Below are 21121 nucleotides of genomic sequence, written 5' to 3'. Positions count from 1 at the left end.
TATAAAACTGATTAAATGTATATCTTGCATGCAGTGTACTGTAAGTTGCATCCTATTAAGTGTCTGTCTATTCACATATGTAAACGTTCATGTAGATTAATAAGCGGTGTTGTGATGCTGCTGAGAAACCTCTCAGAGTATTGTAATTTATCTCAGTGCAAAAAATACACAATCAAGAATCATTAACAGAACTGAATATCGTTACACAAACACAAATACAAAAAGAATTCTCTCAGGGAAACTGAGAAATGTCGCTAACCGGCTCTTGTTAGACAACAAAATATGGCAAAAAAAAAAAAACTGTCAATAGGTGTAACACCCCAAACTAAACTGCTTCTTGAACACTTAAAGAAACACTAAAGAACATTTTTTTACCTTAAAATAATGTTTCCAAAATTGTATCAGTGGTTCATCGAGTCGTAACGTGAAAGGCACTTCTGGATTCGCTTTGCAGCCCTATATCTGCTATAACCACACTATGTAAGTTTGCCAGAACAGGTCGCGTTTCTGTAGTTCGAATGAGACATAAGAAAACTAAAAATTTGACTTGCTTTGCGTCAAGTGTTTCAATAGTCATTATATTAGTTTTTCTGCGACAGTAGGGTGCGGTAGGTTAAATTATTTACGACAGCGGTAATGGACAATACCGCTTCCAACCTGTAGGGCGACCGAAGAGGAAAAGTTATTTAGTGTTGCTTTAAAGGTGCAGTCTGTAAGAATGACAACTAGTGGTCGAAATAGGCACTGCAGTCCAAACTCAAAATATTGGAGATCGTCGTTTCTCCCGCCTCCTGCTCCTCAGACTAGACGGCGCTCACGCGGGTTGCCAGTTTGAGCACATGCAACAGGAACGAGCGCAATGGACAATGAAAAACAAAAACAAACATGCCAGCCTGGAAACACACATTTCAAAGTAAAATAACTGGCTGTAGAAGTGTTTTTATGTGAACTTAGCATGTTTCCTCAATATATGCAAACATATTGTATTTTTTTCCTTTAGTATAGAGTGAAAAAGTTACATTAAAATAAATGTTTTAGACTGCACTATGTTAAAGCATCATGTGACAAAGAGCTATTGAGCAGTAAGTGTGAGCTCTTCCATTTATGCCCAGTTGTTTTACATTGCCACCACAATAGAAGCTTGCACATTGCTTTTAACAGGTTTATGACCATTTATATTAAGCAATCAATACCGTCCAGCCGCGTCAGTCAGACTGAGGTGTGTGATGAGCAACTAACCCTCACAGGAGACTGTCAATACTCATCCAAGCACCATTAATCTGAGCCCATGCTGTGCTGGCCAGGATGTGTGTGAAAATGTCAATCCCACCCACTTTTCCTGCCTTTAATCAATGGGATTCAAAGTGGAAGGGCTGTGTAGGAAAATCTCATAGCAAATCACACACTGAGATAAAAGGAGTTCATCCCACGCATCATGATCTGTTTTTTTTTTTTGTGTGTTTTTTTTAATGGTTGTTCACAAAGAACATTTTGCATTCCCAAACATTTCACAAGACAAAACTTAAGAATTTGAAATTTCCTGAAAATAATTGTCTTAAATCGCCATAGTCAAAACATCTTCGAGCCTCCAATAAAAGGAAAATGTCTTGAATATTGCCAAATAGATTAAGCTGCCTATAGCTAAAAGCACTGGGGAGATTCTGACCCCAAATCTACATGCAATGAGTTGCCCTGGTGAATAATCTCTGTAATTCATTCAGTTGATAGTTTATCTAATTGAAGGAGGCACTCAGAAAATGTGTACTCAAAATCCCTGGTTACACATTTCCAGATGAATACTTCATGCTTATTAAAGAATTACATTCAAGAGCGCATGGTAATTACGTTTGACTGATTTTTAAGTGGTTAGGTGATGCATTTGTAACTATGTATCTGTGCAGGGCTGCATCTCACTGAAGGGCAGCCAAGTGAATGAGCTGACAGCCAACCCAGAAGAACCTGGACGACACCTTTTTGAGATTATGCCAGGTGAGAAACTCTTCAAATCATCGCTGTCCTATACTGAAACCAGCATGTAACTGTACGTTCACACCGCCGCTGACTTGAGCTTCCAAAGCGGCCGTAAGTCATTCATTTTCAATGGAAGCTGGCTTTTCTCAGCTGCAAGGAGCGTCAAATCCATCAGCGTCGTGTTTTGGGCGTTTTGAGCGTCAATCAGAAAGTTGAAAGAAGCTCAACTTTATGGTAATGAGCTGTGACGCGGTTCAGCGGCAAGCAGCGGCAAAACGCCAGCAACCAATCGGAATATAGACGTCCCTCGCGCTGGCTGATTCCGGAGAAACATACGATGTAAACTTTCGTTCCTACCAAAACATTAGTTCTGAGATAATGGAAGAGAAGCTAATAATCGCCGTTGCTGTGTTTACTACAGGTTTCCTATCATTTATGACATGACGTTGTTTGCTAATCGCATGAGCGCAACTTTTATTTGAAATATTTACGAACGCTCGTTTTAAAGCGGGAATGCAATTCATTTGCTCACGGTGACACCGACTTGACCAATTGCATATAGCCTAATGCAAATAATAATAATAGCTAACTATTCTTTTGTTCCCGACCAAATGTGAGCAAAACGGTTATAAAAATGCTGTCATTATAAAAGGTTTCTTCAATGTATTGCTTGTTTTTTCTGTTTATTACATTTCATGTTGTGACACTTCTATTCTCCCTGCAACGTCAGAGCGTTCAAAGCGTCAACAAGCTTCCCCATACATTTTGACAAGCGTCCTTGACAGGGTGTGAACGTACAGTAACAGTCGATATGGTTTCTGAGTGTCAGGAAATCAAATGGGCCTTCCAGAATATTCTGATTGCAGAGGGGTCATTTGGGGTCAACCTGATTTACTGATGCTGAATGTCTGTTTGTTTTATTTATGACAGTAAACAACACATCAGTGTGACACCCCTCAGAGCTCTTGAAGACATGCAGTTGGGGTTGCAGTGATTACAGTTTTTTTAACAATATAGCAAAGAAAACAGAATAATTCATTACAGCTGTGCCTTAAACTACATGCCTATCACTCGGCTAACTGCAGCAAACCTCCAGTGTTTACAAGATATAAATTCTCTCTAAATCCTTAAGATGATGTCTGATGTGTTTCCCCCTTTCTCTCTCTCTTGTAAATGTCCCATATTAAAAAGGGAAATATTGCATTTCTTATATCTCTGAAAATGCAGCCCTGTGTTGTTCAAGTCAGAGACAGCAATATGACCAAAAATAATAATAAAATAAAAATCTAACTGTGCAGATCTGGTTAAAAATAATCGAACTCTTGTTGGTTAACATGGTGTATTCTTTTCCAGAGCAATGTCCATTAGGGTTGATAATATTTAGGCACATAAACTAAATAATATAAAATGATATGATATGATTTTAATACATTAATCATGCCTTGCAATGCAATAATTGTCATTCTTATACTTATCTATTAAATGCTACATCTTTAGAAAGCTACACGACAAACAACCAATTTCAGATGTGACAAGGAATCTGCAAATATTATAATGCATTTTAACTTTGGTTACAAATATTTTTTAAAAGATATGCATTACAGTGTGCATTATGAGTGTATTTATAATCCATTATACATAAAGGTTTTTAATGGTCCACTTTAGACATTCTAACTACAAGTACCTTTGCGACTACATGTCAACTAAGAGTATTAGTAGAGTAAAAGGTAGAGTATTAGTAGACTGTTTAATATCTGCTAACACTATTTTAATCATGGTCCTACTATGTTACTTTGCAAGTACAGATCAATTTATTCTACTAACCTAATCCATAAGTCTACTAATAGTGACTTTAATAATGACTGCTAGTTGACATTTTGCTGCCGAGTTACTTATAGCTAGTAGAATGGCCCACTGTAGACATTGAATAAAGTGTAACCTAAAAAGGTTTTAGGGTTTAAGTAAAGTGTTACTGCATTTCAATAATAATAATTATGTATTTAAAGTATGATTCAGATTTTTTATAGAATCATCCATAATCATTTAAGAATCAGGGTGCATCAGCGAAAGGTTCACCCTTAAAGTGCATCATAAACATTTAGATAACTGAATTCTGTGTTAGCTAAAGTAAAATAGCCAAACACACAGCCGTTACCCAGCCCCCGACACCACTTTCTCATGCCAGATCAGTCAACACACCTTCTCCTCCCGAGAGAAGAGCTCTTAACCACATGACCAGCATGCTTCAGCTCCTTTGAGTCAAACAAGCTTATTGACAAAGTCCCTTTTCCATGCAAAATAAACAATAATGTGACAAATAGAAATGATTGTGTTGTGACTGGGGAAATTAATAACAATGGAGAAATGGAAAGACGTGATTTACAGCTGCACAGACTAAATCAAGGGAAAACTAAGATTTGGAAACATCTTTATCATACTGCGCTGAAATATTAAAGCAATCTTATATTGTTGTTGTTTTTTACATCCAACAAATATCCAACAATGGCACCATTCATTGCAGGGAGATTAATGACTAGTGCTACAAAAAACGGGATCTAATCCAATGGGAAAAAGCCTGGCATTATTTTGGAGATTTTCATGCTTCTGTGTTTTGCGTGGCATTCAGAATGCAAAAGCATCGAGCACGATTGTGACCCCAGTCCTGGCAGGCTCTGGTCTTCTAACCCATGCTTGCTTCCTCTTGCCTCCACAAAGTTTTGATATTTAGTTCGTGAGGATTTCCCCAAGTATCAGGTCCTCTGAGATTGATGCATCTGGTGTGCTGTTTGTTTGCGTAAGTGCAGTGAGGTGTTTAGAAAGGACTAACAGAGCAGGCCGTCTCCTTCTGTCAGTCTACCGTGAGAAGTCAGTGGGAATGAGAGAAGGAGAAGTGAAGTGGTGCTGCTTGAGCTGAACTGAGACAACAAAAGTACTTTCTACTCACTGTTTTTTTTTTTAAGGACGTACTGTATGGACTAGCGTGTTTTTATATCCACTCTGGGACATGTTTGAGATGTAAATGAGAGTGTTTTATTGAAGATTTGATGGTTTGAAGCACACACTTCTGCAGCATGAATTCAGTGTGGTGTGAGAACTACATGTGCCGTGTTGGGGTTCATGGCAAATCTGTTGGAGTAAGAGACACGGCACAACATTAGTCTTCTATACAAGCTCAATCCCTCAAGTGCATCATGGGGCAGGGCTGCTGTAAGCCACGGAGGCACAAACCACCACTACCCCAAGGTAATGCCTTTATTCGTGCACTTGGAGATCGAAGTGACGATGATTTTCTACCATTTTCTTTATAATACTGTTACAGCATTGTTAGACTATGGGTCAATACAAACAAAGAGCTAGAAATGCTGGGTCATGATGATTTATTATTTTCATACAGAACAGTTGGATTAGGGATGCCACAATATAAAAATATTTCTATTGTTTTTTTGTTTTTTAATATGGTTGGTAATCAAAATGCTGTCCGAAATTGTAAATCTAAACCCCTTTTTAATTAGCCTGGTTAAAACCAGACCATTCTCAGTTGTAACTGAGTTATGGTCTGGCAAAGCGTCATAGACAAATCATTTCCAGAGGGGCGTCACCAGCGGACGTCGCGGATAGACCTAAACCCAATCAGAGCGATGAAGGAGATGACGTATGCAGAGCGGCGGAGACACATCTCCGAGTGTTGTTCTTTGCTCGGTTTTTAACAAAAAGAAAACGTTCAAATGGCTTAAAACAGACGCGATAGCTGATTGGAACGAGTGATGTTCGACGGCGGCATCCATCTTTGTAATGTAGGCTACAAAATCTGCTTCAAAATCCCAGCGCTGACGTCATCGTGTAAAGCCCGCCCCAACGCTTCTGATTGGTGCCGCGATTCCGACGGATTGGAAATGGGCTTGAATGAGCTCTTTGCCAGACTAACTTTCAGAGCAAATCTACATTTGCCGGAAGTTGTCTGGGTTTTCCTAGGCTACTTTTGAATGCCATTTTCAAGTGTTTACAATGATAGTTTAAAAAATAAAATCAGACATTGGAACATTTTTACGTATGATTAGAAGATAAATAGGCTTAATTAAACAGGCTCAAAAAGTACATTGTGTAATAGGTACACATTACTGCAACTCCAGACAGTAAAAAAGGTGACAAGTTTCTTGTAATCAGCAGTTCATATAATTTGAGAAAATTCGGATATTAGAACAGAACTATGTTGTTAAGGTTGCAATGTACCTTTAAATCAACACCAATGTCTGTGGTAACATCCTAAACTGTAAAAAAAAAAAAAAACATCACAAAAAAATATGATTTAAATACCTTTACAGTTCGATAATAGTTAAAAAACAGTTTAATTACAAGTTTTGACAAAAACGAATTTTTGTAAAATGATAAACATCACATTTCGATCTAAAAAATTATTCAGTACGTTACATATAATTGGTCGGAACAAAATTGATAGACGGGATGAATGAAAATGCAAATTCACTCTCTGAAAAGCAACAATGCTGTACAGAAAGAAGAGCAGCGCATATAAACACTAGTTCATTAGGCATCATACAGAGGTAAGATGAAAAGAAGACAATCAGTTCTCTTCAGATCATATAACCACCCAAATAAAACACAGATTTGCACAAATCACGTGAATAACCTATATCAGACCAGTCAGATACCTAGTCAAAGTGCAATGGTTGGGGATTGTCCCAGCTTGAATAAATCCCCCAGAATTCACTTAATCAGATAACTGTTGCATACTTTCGCCACAAGCCTGTTTTTCTTTTCCCTCCCAGAATATCCGCAGTCATTCTGACACTTCCTAAAGAGACATGAATGCGAAACAAAATGCCACACCATGGTGAGAAATGACTCTCATTATGCCTTCCACTCTGTGTGAGAGCGTTAGCCTCAGAGGTCTCGCTGGGGTTGATCGTATTATTTATCTTAATTGCATCAGTACTTTGTTTAGCAGTTCAGTCGATGTCTGCTGTGAACACTTACCGTCTCAAGACTTATTACTTCAGTCATTTTGTCTGGCTGGCAGAATAAAAATGTTGCCTTTATCATTGTTAAAGGTGCCCTAGAATGTTTTTTTTTTTTTATTTTATAATGTTTCCTGGGTTACCCTTATAATGTTAGTATGTTTTTTAGATAAAAAATAATCATAATTTAGAAATAAATGGCATTTTTCCTAGCCTGCTTTTAGCCTCTGATTTGAACACTCTGTTTGAAGGGGCGTGTCTCTGTGGGATTCAGTGTAACCGCGGCCACTGCTGTGATTGGCTGACATGCTTGCATATGAAATAGCAACGCATTACATGTGAAACTCTCTCCCGAATACTTTTACTACTGCTATTATACGTTTTTACTATAACAGCTATCGAGATTAACGAATCGTGAGATGTTTTTAAAGTATTTAGATCTATTCCCATCACATAAAATGTTGCCGTGATGAGCATTGAGCAGATGACAGTGTGTTGATCGCGAGACTGAAGATATTATCATTGCAAAGCAGTTTCTGCACTCTCTCTAATGCTTTCACCAATGCAAACACGATGATGTAAATACAGTAAGAGCTTCGTTGTGCAGTAACGTGCGTCATTGATTTCATAACGAGTTTGGCAAGTGTCCAGATAAACTCGCGCTGTGTGGAAAGATTGTTCTTTGATCGCTTTCTGTATATAATTTGTTCACAATTTAAATACGATTATTTTCATCCTACTAAAAGAAACGATGTGAAGCTGATATTTTAGTCACTGGTTTGACTTACTGATGCATAAACAGTATTGAACGATTTTGAGAGAAAGATTACCTGTCTGAACTCGAACAATTACACATCAGAAAGTGTTGCTTGGTAGCTCGATCCGAGGCCAGCTCTGTATTGGCCCAAGTTGAGGAAACACTCGGTGAAATGTTTGGAAATTTCCAGAGAAAATAAAATTAACCCATTGTTTCTTCAAAGGCTCAGATGAAGGAACTAAAAAATACTTTTGTGTTCATGTGTACATCCACACTGAGCAACTGCCATGCTTCGGCTGCGCAGTTCCGCCTGGCATTGAGGGCTGGCATTATGCAAACATTTGGAGGCGTACATATTAATGATCCCGACTATTGCGTCACAGTCGGTATTGTGTGGAGAACCGACCGTTTTTCAGGGGTGTTTTTCATAAACGTGAATTAAATGAGAACGCGAAAACAGTCCAGTTTGAGATTCACTCTATGTCATGTCCATGCACTGAACTCTTATTATTTGACTATACCAAGGTAAATTCAATTTTGAATTATAGGTCACCTTTAAGCTATAAACTGAAGCCATTATAGAGGTTGTCCTTCTTTTTATCCTTTACTGTAGCAAAGCATTTGTGTTACTTTGGCTCTTTCTTTCTAGGTCTGCTTTAAGCTATTATGATTTGTGAGGTGTTCAACTGCTCATGCCAATGATGGCCAGATGGATTGAACCACAGTTTGATGCTACAGACTTAAAGTACTACTGAAATATATATTACGGCTACTACATTACATTTACAAAACATTTACATTACATTTTACAAAACAAAATCATAACCACTTACAGCAACTAAATAAATGTACACTTCCATTTATAATTTCAAACTAAAATATTTACAGCAGCACCATCTAATGAATGTTGCTTATAGAAATTCACATTTATATTTTTACCTGGGCTAATAATCTTGGTTGCAAGCTATAACAGCCATGTTTAAGACTATTTAAATAGCCTTTTGCAGTATATGCTCAATTTATTTTACATGAACACTAATTTATAAATTTACAAGAAACTACTCAAGCAAGACATGTAGGGAGATATGAATCGTTGAGTAATAAACAGTGATGTAGAGGTGAAAAACAGGTAATACCATCATCTCACAGATTGCATCTCTTGATTTCTGTCTCAGCTGGTGAGAAAGACAAGGCTGCCATGAGCCATGAGTCTTTTCTGCTCATGGCCAACTCCCAGAGTGACATGGACGACTGGGTGAAGGCCATCAGACGGGTCATATGGGCTCCATTTGGAGGAGGTAAATACCAGGTGGACCACAAGCACAGCTACCAATATTAGCCACACTAAACACATAACATATAGCGCTACTGTATAGCTAGTTGGAAAACAAGTGAATACTTATCTATGCCATTGGATATGTCTTGCAGGGGCGTAGAATTTAGTAGGGACGCTAGGGATGTGTCCCTACCAATATCCAGTGACACTGATGATATTACTCCAGACAGTAAAAAAGGTGACAAGTTTCTTGTAACCTAGCAATAATTTCGATCAAAACTTAAAATATATTTATATATTGATGTCCCCATCCCCACCAATTTCGAAATCAAACCTATGCCACTGATGTCTTGTATGTTCACATGATAGGCTATGACCAGGACATGCTCACAAAAATATCACTGAGCAGAGTAGGATCCCTCACTATCCAGAGATTCAATTACAAAGGCCCTGTTATTAATAGAAAGTTCAAACAAGTAATGAAAGCAAGTCCAAGATATCTGCTCTCAGTTAGAGACAATGTGGCAACGTGTCTCCAGCAGCTTAAACAGTAAAAACTTGTACAACATGTTTATGTTATCTTTTGATGTACAATAACACGAAAGAGTAATTTTCATACCGTGGTCTCGAAACCGGCGGGAACGTTTCTCCAAGTGTCTCGCGTCAACCAAACTGACGCCAAGATTAACTGACTTTTTAAAGACCGTGCTTTTTTATTTAGTTTGGATTGATATAATTAAACTTAAGACAAATTTAACAACTATAGGCTAGCCACATCAAAACATGTTTTCTGTGTGTTCTTCTTATCGTTAGTGCGGTTGAAACGCATCAATAGTTCGCGCGACTTTCTGCCTCAAACAAGAAGATTAACGTTACCTCAGAGAACCCGGATGCGCTGACAGGACATCGATGGAAAGAGAATATATACGTGAAAAACGAGTGTTTCTTTGTACTTCGCGTCCTTCGAAATACTTCGATGGCCACTGTAATTGCGAATCTTCTCGCTGCTGTCCTGTTGTTGCTTGGAGTAAAGCTGTCAGTCAAAAAACTGCAGGTGTGGTAAGAGTGAAACGGCACGAACAAAGTCACGTGATCAGTAACCACAGACTGATTTTGCTATCATACTGCATGTAGTACAAGTAGGCTACTATGTTTTGGTAGTATAATTAAATATATCATTAAATATATAATACATATTTGTAGTGGATTTCAAGCAAATATTTTGTGAAAATATTGTTGCATTTCAGCTTAGCTAGCTCTTTAGTTGTCAATATCGGGGTCTGCTATTGAAAAATCCATCCTGGCCGATGACTAGGTAAATAGCTGGGTAACTATGTTTTTTCCTGAATTACCTACCTTACATGCTTAAAAATAAGCTAGTTATGTTGGGTTCCCCAAAGTACGGACATAGTGATTGGTGAAGGAGAAAATATATAAGATGGGAGTAAAAATTATTTGGCAATGCTTTTGCGTTCTCTCGTTCCCCCCAGAAACTTTGCATTCACTCAAAAGTTTCTTAGGGGAACGCAAAAGAGTTGCCAAATTATTTTTCTTCCCATCTTATATATATTTTTTCTTTGCCATGTCCCTTTAGGAGCTCTGTACCAAAGAACCTTTCAGTGAAATTTTTTTTTTTTTTTTATAAATAAAACCTTGTTTTACTATAAATGACTTTGTGCAATGGAAAAGGTTTGTGCATTGAAGAAACATTTGTTTCCCCAAAAGAACCTTTCAGTGAACCATTCTTAAAATAAAATAAACATTATTGTGAAGAACATTTTACTAATCTAAAGAACCTAGAGTAGAGTAAATGCCATGGTCTGTCTTGACTGCTCATACAGTATAAGAATCTGTCGTTTTAAAAAAGAACTGATTCATCTCTACAGGCATATTTGGTCAGCGTTTGGAGGACACCGTACAGTATGAAAGGAAGTTTGGTCCTCGTCTCGCCCCTCTCTTGGTTGAGCAGTGTGTGGATTTCATTAGGGAACAGGGGCTTGATGAAGAAGGACTGTTCCGGATGCCAGGACAAGCCAACCTCGTCAAGGACCTTCAGGAGGCCTTTGACTGTGGAGACAAACCTCAGTTTGACAGGTACCACCAACTACTCCAAGCAAAGACATGGAACCAATTAACCCTCTCCAACTGTTGGCACTAACCCTATAACTGTCCTCTATAGTAACACTGATGTCCACACTGTGGCTTCCCTGCTGAAGCTGTATCTCAGGGAGCTGCCCGAGCCCGTCGTTCCCTTCTGCAAGTATGAGGATTTCCTCACTTGTGCTCAGCTCCTGGCCAAAGATGAGGAGGAGGTTAGTGAATGAACAATATCTGAACATGTATGAAATGTCGAGAAGTAAACTTAAAGGAACAACATTTAGATGTATTTGAAAACACAGGTCTACATGATCCAAATGTGTCTTTAACTAGAGTACATTTCCCACAAATGATGAGTGGAAAGAGGTGTTTAGCCTGGGATATGTTTAAACACAGTTGTTTTTGTGATTGTTGCCATATGTCTATGAATAATATAATATAAAATCATAAATATTAAGGGTTGCAAACCTCAAATTTGTCAAACTAACCCCTTGAAACAACTATATAACATTAAGAAAATGTTAACAGTAACAACAAAAATTGCCATATTAAGCAAAAACTTAATTTTTATAAAGAATTTGTTTTGTGTTGAGCTTTTTGCTGGTATTGGTGCCAATTATTTCTGCAGTTTTGTCAAAAAGTATGTTTGTGTGCTCATAAAACAGAAAGCTGTTACAGTCAGTATGCGGTTTGCTAGCCAATGTTCCTCCCACATATTTCCCAGCTGACATGATGCGATGCACAGATTCAGAAGATGCGTGAAGCGGAAGTCAAAATTTAATTACATTATACATATTATCAAGTTTCCAACACTTGATTTTTAGAAAAGCATAATTTTCATGAAATGTGGAAAAACATAATATTTTGAACCATAGGATGCCGTAGTCGCTTCAGTGATTTCATGTTTCCACAGGGAATACAAGAATTAGGGAAGCTAGTGACAACGCTTCCAGCTGCCAATTACAACCTTCTGAAATATATATGCAAGTAGGTCCAACATAATGGTTTCAGACACATTCTTGTCAGTCCTTTTCGTGGTTCAGTGCTCAAAGTGAACTCCATTTTTATAGATTTCTGGATGAGGTGCAGTCTCACTCAAATGAAAACAAAATGGGTGTGCAGAACTTGGCCACCGTGTTTGGACCTAATATCCTTCGTCCTAAAATGGAGGATCCAGTAACTATTATGGAAGGTAAGCTCTTATCGAATTTCAAACCAATTAGTTTGTAAAACAAGACACACTTCAAAACTGGACAGCTGTTGGATGGTTGCACCAGCTATGCCTAAAACTAAGCGTATTTATGTGACAGAAATGCAATTATAATATGCACTACTAAATATTTGAGCATACCCCACTTGTAAACATAACATATAAATATATATCGAGAAATAGATCACACACACATAAAAAAAAATGTATTAGTATTTATTTATTGCTCCTTTTGTTTATTTTAGATACAGTCATTCATATTATTTGCACATTTAAATATGCTAATTATTTGTTTACAAATTTGGAGGCTTCTTTTTGGATTAAAAGTAGTATTATAATAAAGGTATAATAATAAATGTTGTTTATATGATATTTTTCATTCATGTTCTGTTCTGAATGCCGTTAAATTTAAAGGATCTGTTGTGGAGTGAGAGATACGTGTTTATAATGTTTGTAAACATTTTGTTTTTTATTTAGCAATATTTAAACATTTTCAGAATGTAATAATACAATTAAATTTCTCTCAACAATGCAATTACGACTCTGCGACTTATAGTCAGGTGCGACTTATTTTTCTGAAAATATGGTAAATGTTATAATGTGCAACTTCATGTTTACAGAGAGCTTGAGTTGAGCCTTAAGAACAAATGATGCAATGAAAATAAGCAAACTAACCATAATGTAAATTAAACAGACCAAAGTACGTTTTACAAAAAAAATGCTATTTCAGTCTTCCACTTCAAAACTTCACATTTAATTCAGTGTGTTACTTTGTAATTATTTGTGAAATTTACTAGCAATTTCTGAGTGTAAATAGTTTCTACACCAATTTGTTTAAGTCTAAAATGATTGTGATTTTAAGAGTAAAGACTAAAAATGGTACAGTAAAAATAAAAATAAAGTTTCATTACTATCTACGGTGAAGAACTGTAATACACTGTAAAACATTATATGATCAATAAGTTATGACAAATTTTTCCATTGCTTTAACTTATCAAAAAAATAATAAGTTATACAAGATTCAACAAATTTTTAAAGTGAGTTTAATGTAATTTAAGTTGAAATGACTTAAACATCCAAGCTAATTATACTTAAGGCAGCAACTAACCTTATATTTAATGTAATTTTACAGTAAAATACAGGTAAATTTACAGTTTTAGAAGTAAAAAAAAGAACAAGTCATTGTATAATTTACAGTGAAAAAACATAAATTGACATTCCCATAATTCCCTGCGTGACACTTAACATTTGATATATTTTCGTTGAAATAACTGTTTCTTCTTAGTTTTTCTTACCAGTTATGTACATTAGGGTTTCAATGTTACATCTAATTGTGTTAAATTAATGTTTATTGCATTACTTTAGTGTCGTGTGCCTTACCAGGATGGTGTTTAGTATTTGTGTGAATGACACTGTGCTGATTTTATATACTAGAATTGACCTTCTCAGCTTGTGGAATAATATACCAACCTATTGGTGTATTAACCAAGATACTTGTGATAAGCTTTGATTCATCATGTATCTTTCTCATCACCACCTGTTATTGGTGGCTGTCAGTGTATTACAATGGTACAAAACCGATATTAGTACTTCAATAGGTTGGTATATTAACTTTACATCAGTTAGTGAAATACTGTACATTTACTTTAAAGTCCCGACCCCTTGTAGTCAATAATTGTATCTCTTTAAAACTCATCTTTGATCACCAAAATTACACATTTAAATGTTTTTTTCCTTGAAAAAATGTCTTCATGTCTTAAAATAGCTTGAATGTAACTCGACACCCTTGCCTCATTTAGTATACGTGGTTCTATGAATATGCAAGTGAGCCCCGCCTCCACTCACTCACTCAGCTCAGAGATCCACTGGTTGACGATCACACGTTGATCTGATTGGTTACAAGGTCGTTTGTGACGTCAGAAACACCAGCGATTTCAAACCGTGTTTTTGAGACCGTCTTTGGATCACTGCAGTTTTAAGGAGAAAATACTCGACTTATGAATTTACACATGGTTTGTCTTAAAGCATATTAAAAACACCACACAAACATATAAACAACATTAAAAGCTTGATTTTCACCACAGGGGGACTTTAATTCTGTAAATGTAGGAAGTACATCAGGGTATATGACTTAAATGAGGCTGATGGATGCAGCATTACCTTTGCATGTGTGTTTTACAGGAACCTCCCTTGTTCAGCATCTCATGACGTTACTGATTAGCAAGCATGATCGCCTGTATACTGAAAAAGACTCTGAAACAATACAGAACCAGATGGAGGTAAAGGACCAAAGCCAGCCACATCAGCAGTCCACCCTGGTTGACTGGATCTCTGAGGAGGATCTCCAAACCTGCCCACCCACAGCCAAGAATGACCCGACCAGTAGCAGTGCCTCACCTGTGGATGCCGTTTGCACCTCGAAGTCTGTGCCTCAGGGAAAGGGAGAGACGGCCGTCAGCCCCAGTAAACAGGTTAAGACTCTTCCAGGGTGGAAGTACACCTTTAAAGGCTCCTCTCCCCGGCCACAGTCCGCCAAAGTCTCCGCGGTGGACGTGACCACGGGCTCCAGCGGGAACTGGCTCATGAACGGGCTTTCCTCGCTCCGGGGACACCGACGCACCTCATCCGGAGAACGATCCGGAGAACGCTCCCGAGATTCAGGCTCCTCTCAGAGACTGTCTACCTATGATAACGTCACGTCTTCTTCAAGTCTGGGCAGCGTGTTGAGTATGGACAGCACGCCTTGGTCCACCTCATCATGTGAGATCTCGGTCCCGGACTCCGGAGGCGAGCCGTTAGGGGCCGAAGACGGGCCGAGCGCTCAGGAGGAACGAGCCGAGGAGGAAGAGAAGCCCAACGAACACGAGGACATCGGCGGCACTGAGGAGAACTGCGCGAGCGATAGTGGGAACGTGGCACCGCTCATTCGAGTTGTGGATGAAGATGCAGAAGAAACCCCCTCATCTCTGGTCAGCGTCGTGGCAGAGCTGAAAGAAGAGCTGAGGAAGCAGAAACAGACTTACGAATCTAGAATTAAAAAGTAAGGCTGCTGTTTCTTAAATGCCATGAGGATGGTTCGAATTGTTTAAAAATACACACCCTGTTGGGATGGGACTAGATTAGGGAAAAGAGAAGGTCAGATTTGTGTTTCTCAAACATCCCTTACGGAAATGAACCGTGTTTTTACTACAAAGAATACAAAACAAAATAACATGGTTATTGTAGTTAGCAATAACAACAAATTAACCATGGTTTTGCTACACTAACCAGTTTAACCATGGTATTAGTATTTTCAAGAAATGGTATTTTCAAGAAACGGCTGAAGACGCATCTTTTTCGGCAACACTTGATCCATTAATACTAACACTTTCTTTTCTCTTCTACTCTATATCTATTTAAAAAAAATTTAACAATTACATATACTGCGTTAGACTAAACTGGGTAGGGTCCAGGGGTTAAAGTGAAAAAAATTAAAGCTGTATCTTAATGCCATCTTTTTATGAATGAAAGCCAGTATCACTAATATTATAGCTACTGATGTCTCGATGAAAATGATTTTCCCCCAAATTTTAAACATTAGGCTTCAAAAAATATTAAAAAAACTTTCATTTAAGTGAACTTAAAACAATCCTCACTTAAACCCATAATAAATGTAATTTAACTGTACCATGCAGAAATTGAATAAGGTTATAAAACAGTCCGCACTGCATAAATTATAAATTAAATATAGATTCATCCTTATCAAAGCTACAAGCGATCTTTAGTGGAGGGCAGTTAGTAATTTTCTCTGTTCCCTTTGTTCTTTAGGTTAACTTTACTGACAGAGAGAATTAATGGCTCCTGTCACTTTAAGATCTGTCGCTGCTGACAGGATCTCAGCATCTCATTCTCTCACTACTATTTACTTCCATTTAAGATTGTATTTAACTCATTTAAGACTGTTCTTGCGAGGATGCTCGACAAAACTGACATTTTGGCATTGTGGTTATTGTTCGTTCAAGCGCGAAAGAGAACTCGATACTGGCGCGCGTCTTTCTGTGCGTCGTGTGTGTGTGTGTGTGTGTGCGCGCGCGCGTGTGCCAGGAGGACGTTCACTGACAGCGCGTTCTCGTTAAATATTTTAACACGTTAAAGCTGGACAAAAATGAATCTCATGCGAAAATAATCATTTTTTATCCTCACGGCCGCACGCCGAAGATACTGTTTTTATTTTTAAAACGGTGTGAAGTAAAAATGATCATCAAATATTCATCTTTGACTTGTCAAAGCACACCTTTCCTTAGTAACTGAAACTTTCAGTTATTCTTGTTCAGCTGACTGACCGTACAAATATTCATATGGTAGTTAGCATTTTTTTTTTTAAAAAGTGAAATTACTTTATAACACATGGAAATTTACCTTTTGTAAAAAAAAAAACTGAGTCTGCACATGCGCATAACCAGTAAGTAGCACATCTCGATGGGTAGCATGAATCGTCAGAACACCTGCTCACTTTAAGCCCTGAGGGTCACAGCACTTGCATATTGTTGTCCTACTGTTAGTTTAATTGCTGCTATTGCTCTCCTCATTTGCTAAATGATTTAATGTAAAGTGGTAAAACTGTGGTTAATCAAATGGTAATCAATCCACCAAAAACCATGGTTACACTTTCACTATAATAAAACCATGGTTAATTTTCATAAGGGATATGGAAAGCAAATGAAAATATCTTGTCTTTGGCATAATTATTAACAAAAAAAGTCAAGCACCGCAAAATAATATGACTCTTTTGCAAGGGTCCAAGGGATAATATTTGTGTCCCCCAAACTTTATAAAATAATATATATATAAAAAATGTAATTTGCCTTTGTATACTTTTCTAACTCGATAAATTCAATTTGAATTAATTAATGAAAATGAAATCGATTTTTATCATAATTATTACAAAAAAAACTTATCCTGAGCATCAGTCAGAGGTTTTCAAATGTGTGTGTGTGTATATATATTTATATAATGTATGTATAGTCATATATCTGACTAAAGGACTATTGGTGTTCGATGTACGAACCTTGAAAATACAATTGTGTTGTTATTTGTCTGTCAGTAGGATAAAAAAAAAAAAAAAAGTCTACGATCTATGAAAAAATACACTTTTTAAAGTCATTTTTTTCCTCAAATTGCAGCCCTTGAGATTCCCCTGACCCCAACTGTTACTGTTGTTGGAGATATTTGTATTGACTCACGCCTGTGTTCTGCCCTCTACAGGCTGGAAGACTCAAGTGCAGCCCTGTGTGCGCAGATGGAGAGACTTGAGCAAGAGATGGAGCAGGAGAGAAAAAGAAAACGAATGCTTGAGATCAAACTGAGAAACTCTGAACGAGCCCGTGAGGACGCGGAAAACCGCAATCGCCTCCTCGAGAAAGAGATGGAAGACTTCTTCTCCACGCTGGGGGATCTGGCTCTTGGAAGCCGCACCAGTGACATTTAATGCAAAAAATAAACACAAGGACCACGCAAGATGATGTTGTCTCAGGCATCTCCATAAATTATATGGTCTGCAAAATTCCACCAGTCACTTTTTCAAGGAGGCTCCCACCATTCCAGCAGTGTTACATTTATTAAAGGAACACTCCGACTTTTTGGGACTTTAGCCTATTCACCTTATCCCCCAGAGTTAGATAAGTCCATACATACCTTTTTCATCTCCGTGCGTGCTATAAGGCTGTTTGACGCACCCACCGCTAGCCTAGCTTAGCACAAAGACTGGATGTAAATGGTTGCAGCTAGCATACTAATCCAAATAAGTGACAAAATAACGCAAACATGTTTCTATTTACATGTTGTGATTTGTATAGTCACAGAGTGTACAAAAAAACAAAGTCACATGAGACACAGACATATTTTAACCGTATAAATACTGGGAACTATATTCTCTGAAGGCGACTATATTCTCTGAAGGCGAAGCACTGCTACTTGGGCGGAGTGATAGCCGCAGCACCTGAGACGCGCTCTCTGCTCCTCACCACGGCGCGTCTCAGGTGCTGCGGTTATCACTCCGCCCAAGTAGCAGTGCTTCGCCTTCAGAGAATATAGTTGTTCACTGTACACTCTGTGACTATACAAATCACAATATGTAAATAGGAAAATGTTTGCGCTATTTTGTCACTTATTTGGATTAGTATGCTAGCTGCAACCATTTACATCCAGTCTTTGTGCTAAGCTAGGCTAGCGGTGGGTGCGTCAGATAGAGTTACAGCCCGCACGGAGATGAAAAAGGTATGTATGGACTTATCTAACTCTGGGGGATAAGGTGAATAGGCTAAAGTTTCAAAAAGTCGGAGTGTTCCTTTAAACCATTTTACACCTGTCGTTTTAAAGCGACTTCTTTTTTGGAGGTTTCAGCTGACAAAGGAAGGAGGGGAACATCTGAATCGTTTGCATGTTCGAGGTTCCCAGTCTGAATGCTAATAAGGACGATGAGCAGATCTGGTGGACCACTGGCGCAGAAACGTCACTTATAATGACATTGGGACAGTGACTTTGTCAAGGTCTTAATGTAACGCAAGCATACTTGACTAAAATAGCATTGAATAGGTGGTATTTTGAGACGTCAAAGTGCCACTTTGATTTAAAAGAAGCTAGAAATGTGACTTTTTGTCAATTGAGCTCATTTTTTATTTATTTGACACTGTTTAGGTGCTTAGAAAGTCTAGAAATGCTCTGTGGATGTTTCTTAAAACGAGTGGTCAAATACTGTGTCATAGATTATGTAGACTCAGCTCATTCTCTGAACTATTGCATAGTAGGTCATATTATATATTAGCATGATGGCCGTAGCCTAATGGTCAACTTTCCAGGCTGCTAATATGAATGTTTCAGGTTCAAGATGAAGAGACCCAGAAACTGGACATCACCACTGTGCCCTCAAGCAAAGTGCTTTTTGCTGCTCAACATGTTTCGGATATTACTAGAACGACAGCTTTTACAAAAGTCTTTAATGCATATTTAGAGTATGTGAAGATGTTATACATCATTATGATTAGACTATTATACTGCGGTCATACATGACGATTAGTCTTCTGTGCTGTGCTGAAATGTTACCATGTGTCACTGTGGTGGTATGTAATTATTCACAAAGACCTAAATTAAATTGTAAACTGAAAAAAAAAAAAAGAGCGTACATCTTGTAAAAGCGATCTGATCATCTACTTTATGTGGCTGGTTTGTCATCCAGCACGGCTTATACAGTGTTTAAGACCCGAGCTCCAAATGACGTAATTGGCAATCTGGGACACTTTGGCAAAAAATCTCTACAGTGGAAGTTTTTTTTTGTTTTTTTTTACAGTGTATGGGTAGTGCTAAAAATGGCCCCAGTAGAGCTACTTTTGCACCATCTCCAACATCCACATACGATTGCCGTGCAACTTTCAAATTGGTTATGGGCAGCATTTCTTAAAAGCACCATTGGTTGCTTGTCAATGTTTTTTATGGTTCATTTGCTAGAAAAGTAGGTTTGAATACGCTATAGCGATAACCAAACAGAAAATGCTTTCAGGGAGATTTTTTCAGATGATTAAAACATTTTCAGCCAATCAGAATCCACTCGACTTTAAAGAGCTTCTGGGGTCCTTCGGATCAAATGGACCCGAAGCATTTAAATAAAAAAATATTAAAAATCATAGCTTCATCGGAATGGTCTGAAATTTGGTGACTTTGTTGGTACTTGGTATATGAACACCCAAAAAAATTGGGGAAAGGATTTGAATAGTCTAAGTGGTTGTAAAAAAAAAAATAGTAACACTCAGGACCTTCGGGTCCAAATGGACCCCCATAGGAAATGAATGGGAAATTGGCAAAAATGTGAAAATACAGAGTTTTTTTGGGCGTACAATCTACAAATCAGCCACGATCCAGAAAAAAAAGCACACAACAGTGAAGGGGTGAATCTATCAAACATCAAGAGTGCAAAACAGACACATCCACACACACACACATACACACTAATAAATTCAGATTACATATATCTGTTTTGAAATTTTAAAATGCTCAGTGTGTCCACCAGATGGCATCCATCTCATTTCAAAAATTGCTTTCATGAGGCCTAGGCTTGACTCTAAAATGAAATACAGCTTTAATAAAAAGAAAATCTATTATATTCAATAGGAGAAAAAAGAGGTCATAATCATTGCATAAATATTAATTATAAATCATAAAATTATCTCAAAACACCAAAAAAGAAAAGAAAAAATGTTATAAAAAAACAAGTAAAAAAAAAAAACAATGATTTTTTTTATATATATTAATCCCGCCCTCTCGGACCATTTGGTCCCGAAGGTCCTGAGTGTGACTGTTAAATGAAGGACCCCAGAGGGTTATAACAGCAGTGCATGCTTATAATATACAGAACATTATTGTAAGTTAGTGTGGAAATCAATACAGTTATCATTATTGGAAAAACTGTCCTTTTACAATTAGTATTTTATTCCAAACTCATTCAAGTTTTTTTATGAGTCGTTGAAACATTTACTCGACTGATTTATTCAGTAACGCCACTGCTAAAAAACTAAATAACTCACAATATTCGATCTAAAACATACATAAACTTCTTGTATATTGAGCTGCAATGAGACATGGGAAAATGATTCTGATTCAAACTGGTGTTTATTTGCAGTAAATGTACAATTGGTATCATAAGATCCCAGTGCATTCTTTGTGCACACTTCTCATTGTCTGTATGCTGTTCAGTGCACACAGAGTTAGCCATTTAATAATTGTTGGGCTGGCGTTGCTAGCAAATATTACATACCAGCACCAAATCTTAACATATTGGTAATTCAAGATATTTTACAAATGTTTTT

The 21121-nt window shown here is 37.5% G+C and overlaps 1 protein-coding gene across 1 annotated transcript in view; it reads left to right on the top strand.

Annotated features, from left to right (window-relative positions):
* si:dkey-191m6.4 (rho GTPase-activating protein 22) overlaps positions 1-17811 on the top strand; it is a 28840-nt gene extending 11029 nt beyond the window's left edge. Inside the window, exons 3-10 of the mRNA XM_056236112.1 lie at positions 1902-1989; positions 8877-8999; positions 10864-11071; positions 11157-11289; positions 11988-12061; positions 12145-12266; positions 14466-15324; positions 17529-17811. Coding sequence (XP_056092087.1) covers positions 1902-1989; positions 8877-8999; positions 10864-11071; positions 11157-11289; positions 11988-12061; positions 12145-12266; positions 14466-15324; positions 17529-17751 — 1830 coding nt within the window. The 3' untranslated portion in view covers positions 17752-17811. The remainder of the gene's footprint in view (positions 1-1901; positions 1990-8876; positions 9000-10863; positions 11072-11156; positions 11290-11987; positions 12062-12144; positions 12267-14465; positions 15325-17528) is intronic.
* The last annotated feature ends 3310 nt before the right edge of the window (positions 17812-21121 follow it).

This window comes from Rhinichthys klamathensis, unplaced genomic scaffold, assembly GCF_029890125.1.
Source record: "Rhinichthys klamathensis goyatoka isolate OS25496 unplaced genomic scaffold, OSU_Roscu_1.1 h1tg000438l_1, whole genome shotgun sequence".
NCBI classification, from domain to species: Eukaryota; Metazoa; Chordata; class Actinopteri; order Cypriniformes; family Leuciscidae; genus Rhinichthys; species Rhinichthys klamathensis.
The sequence above is the reverse complement of the archived record's forward strand: the minus strand, read 5'-3'. Positions and strand labels throughout refer to the sequence as shown.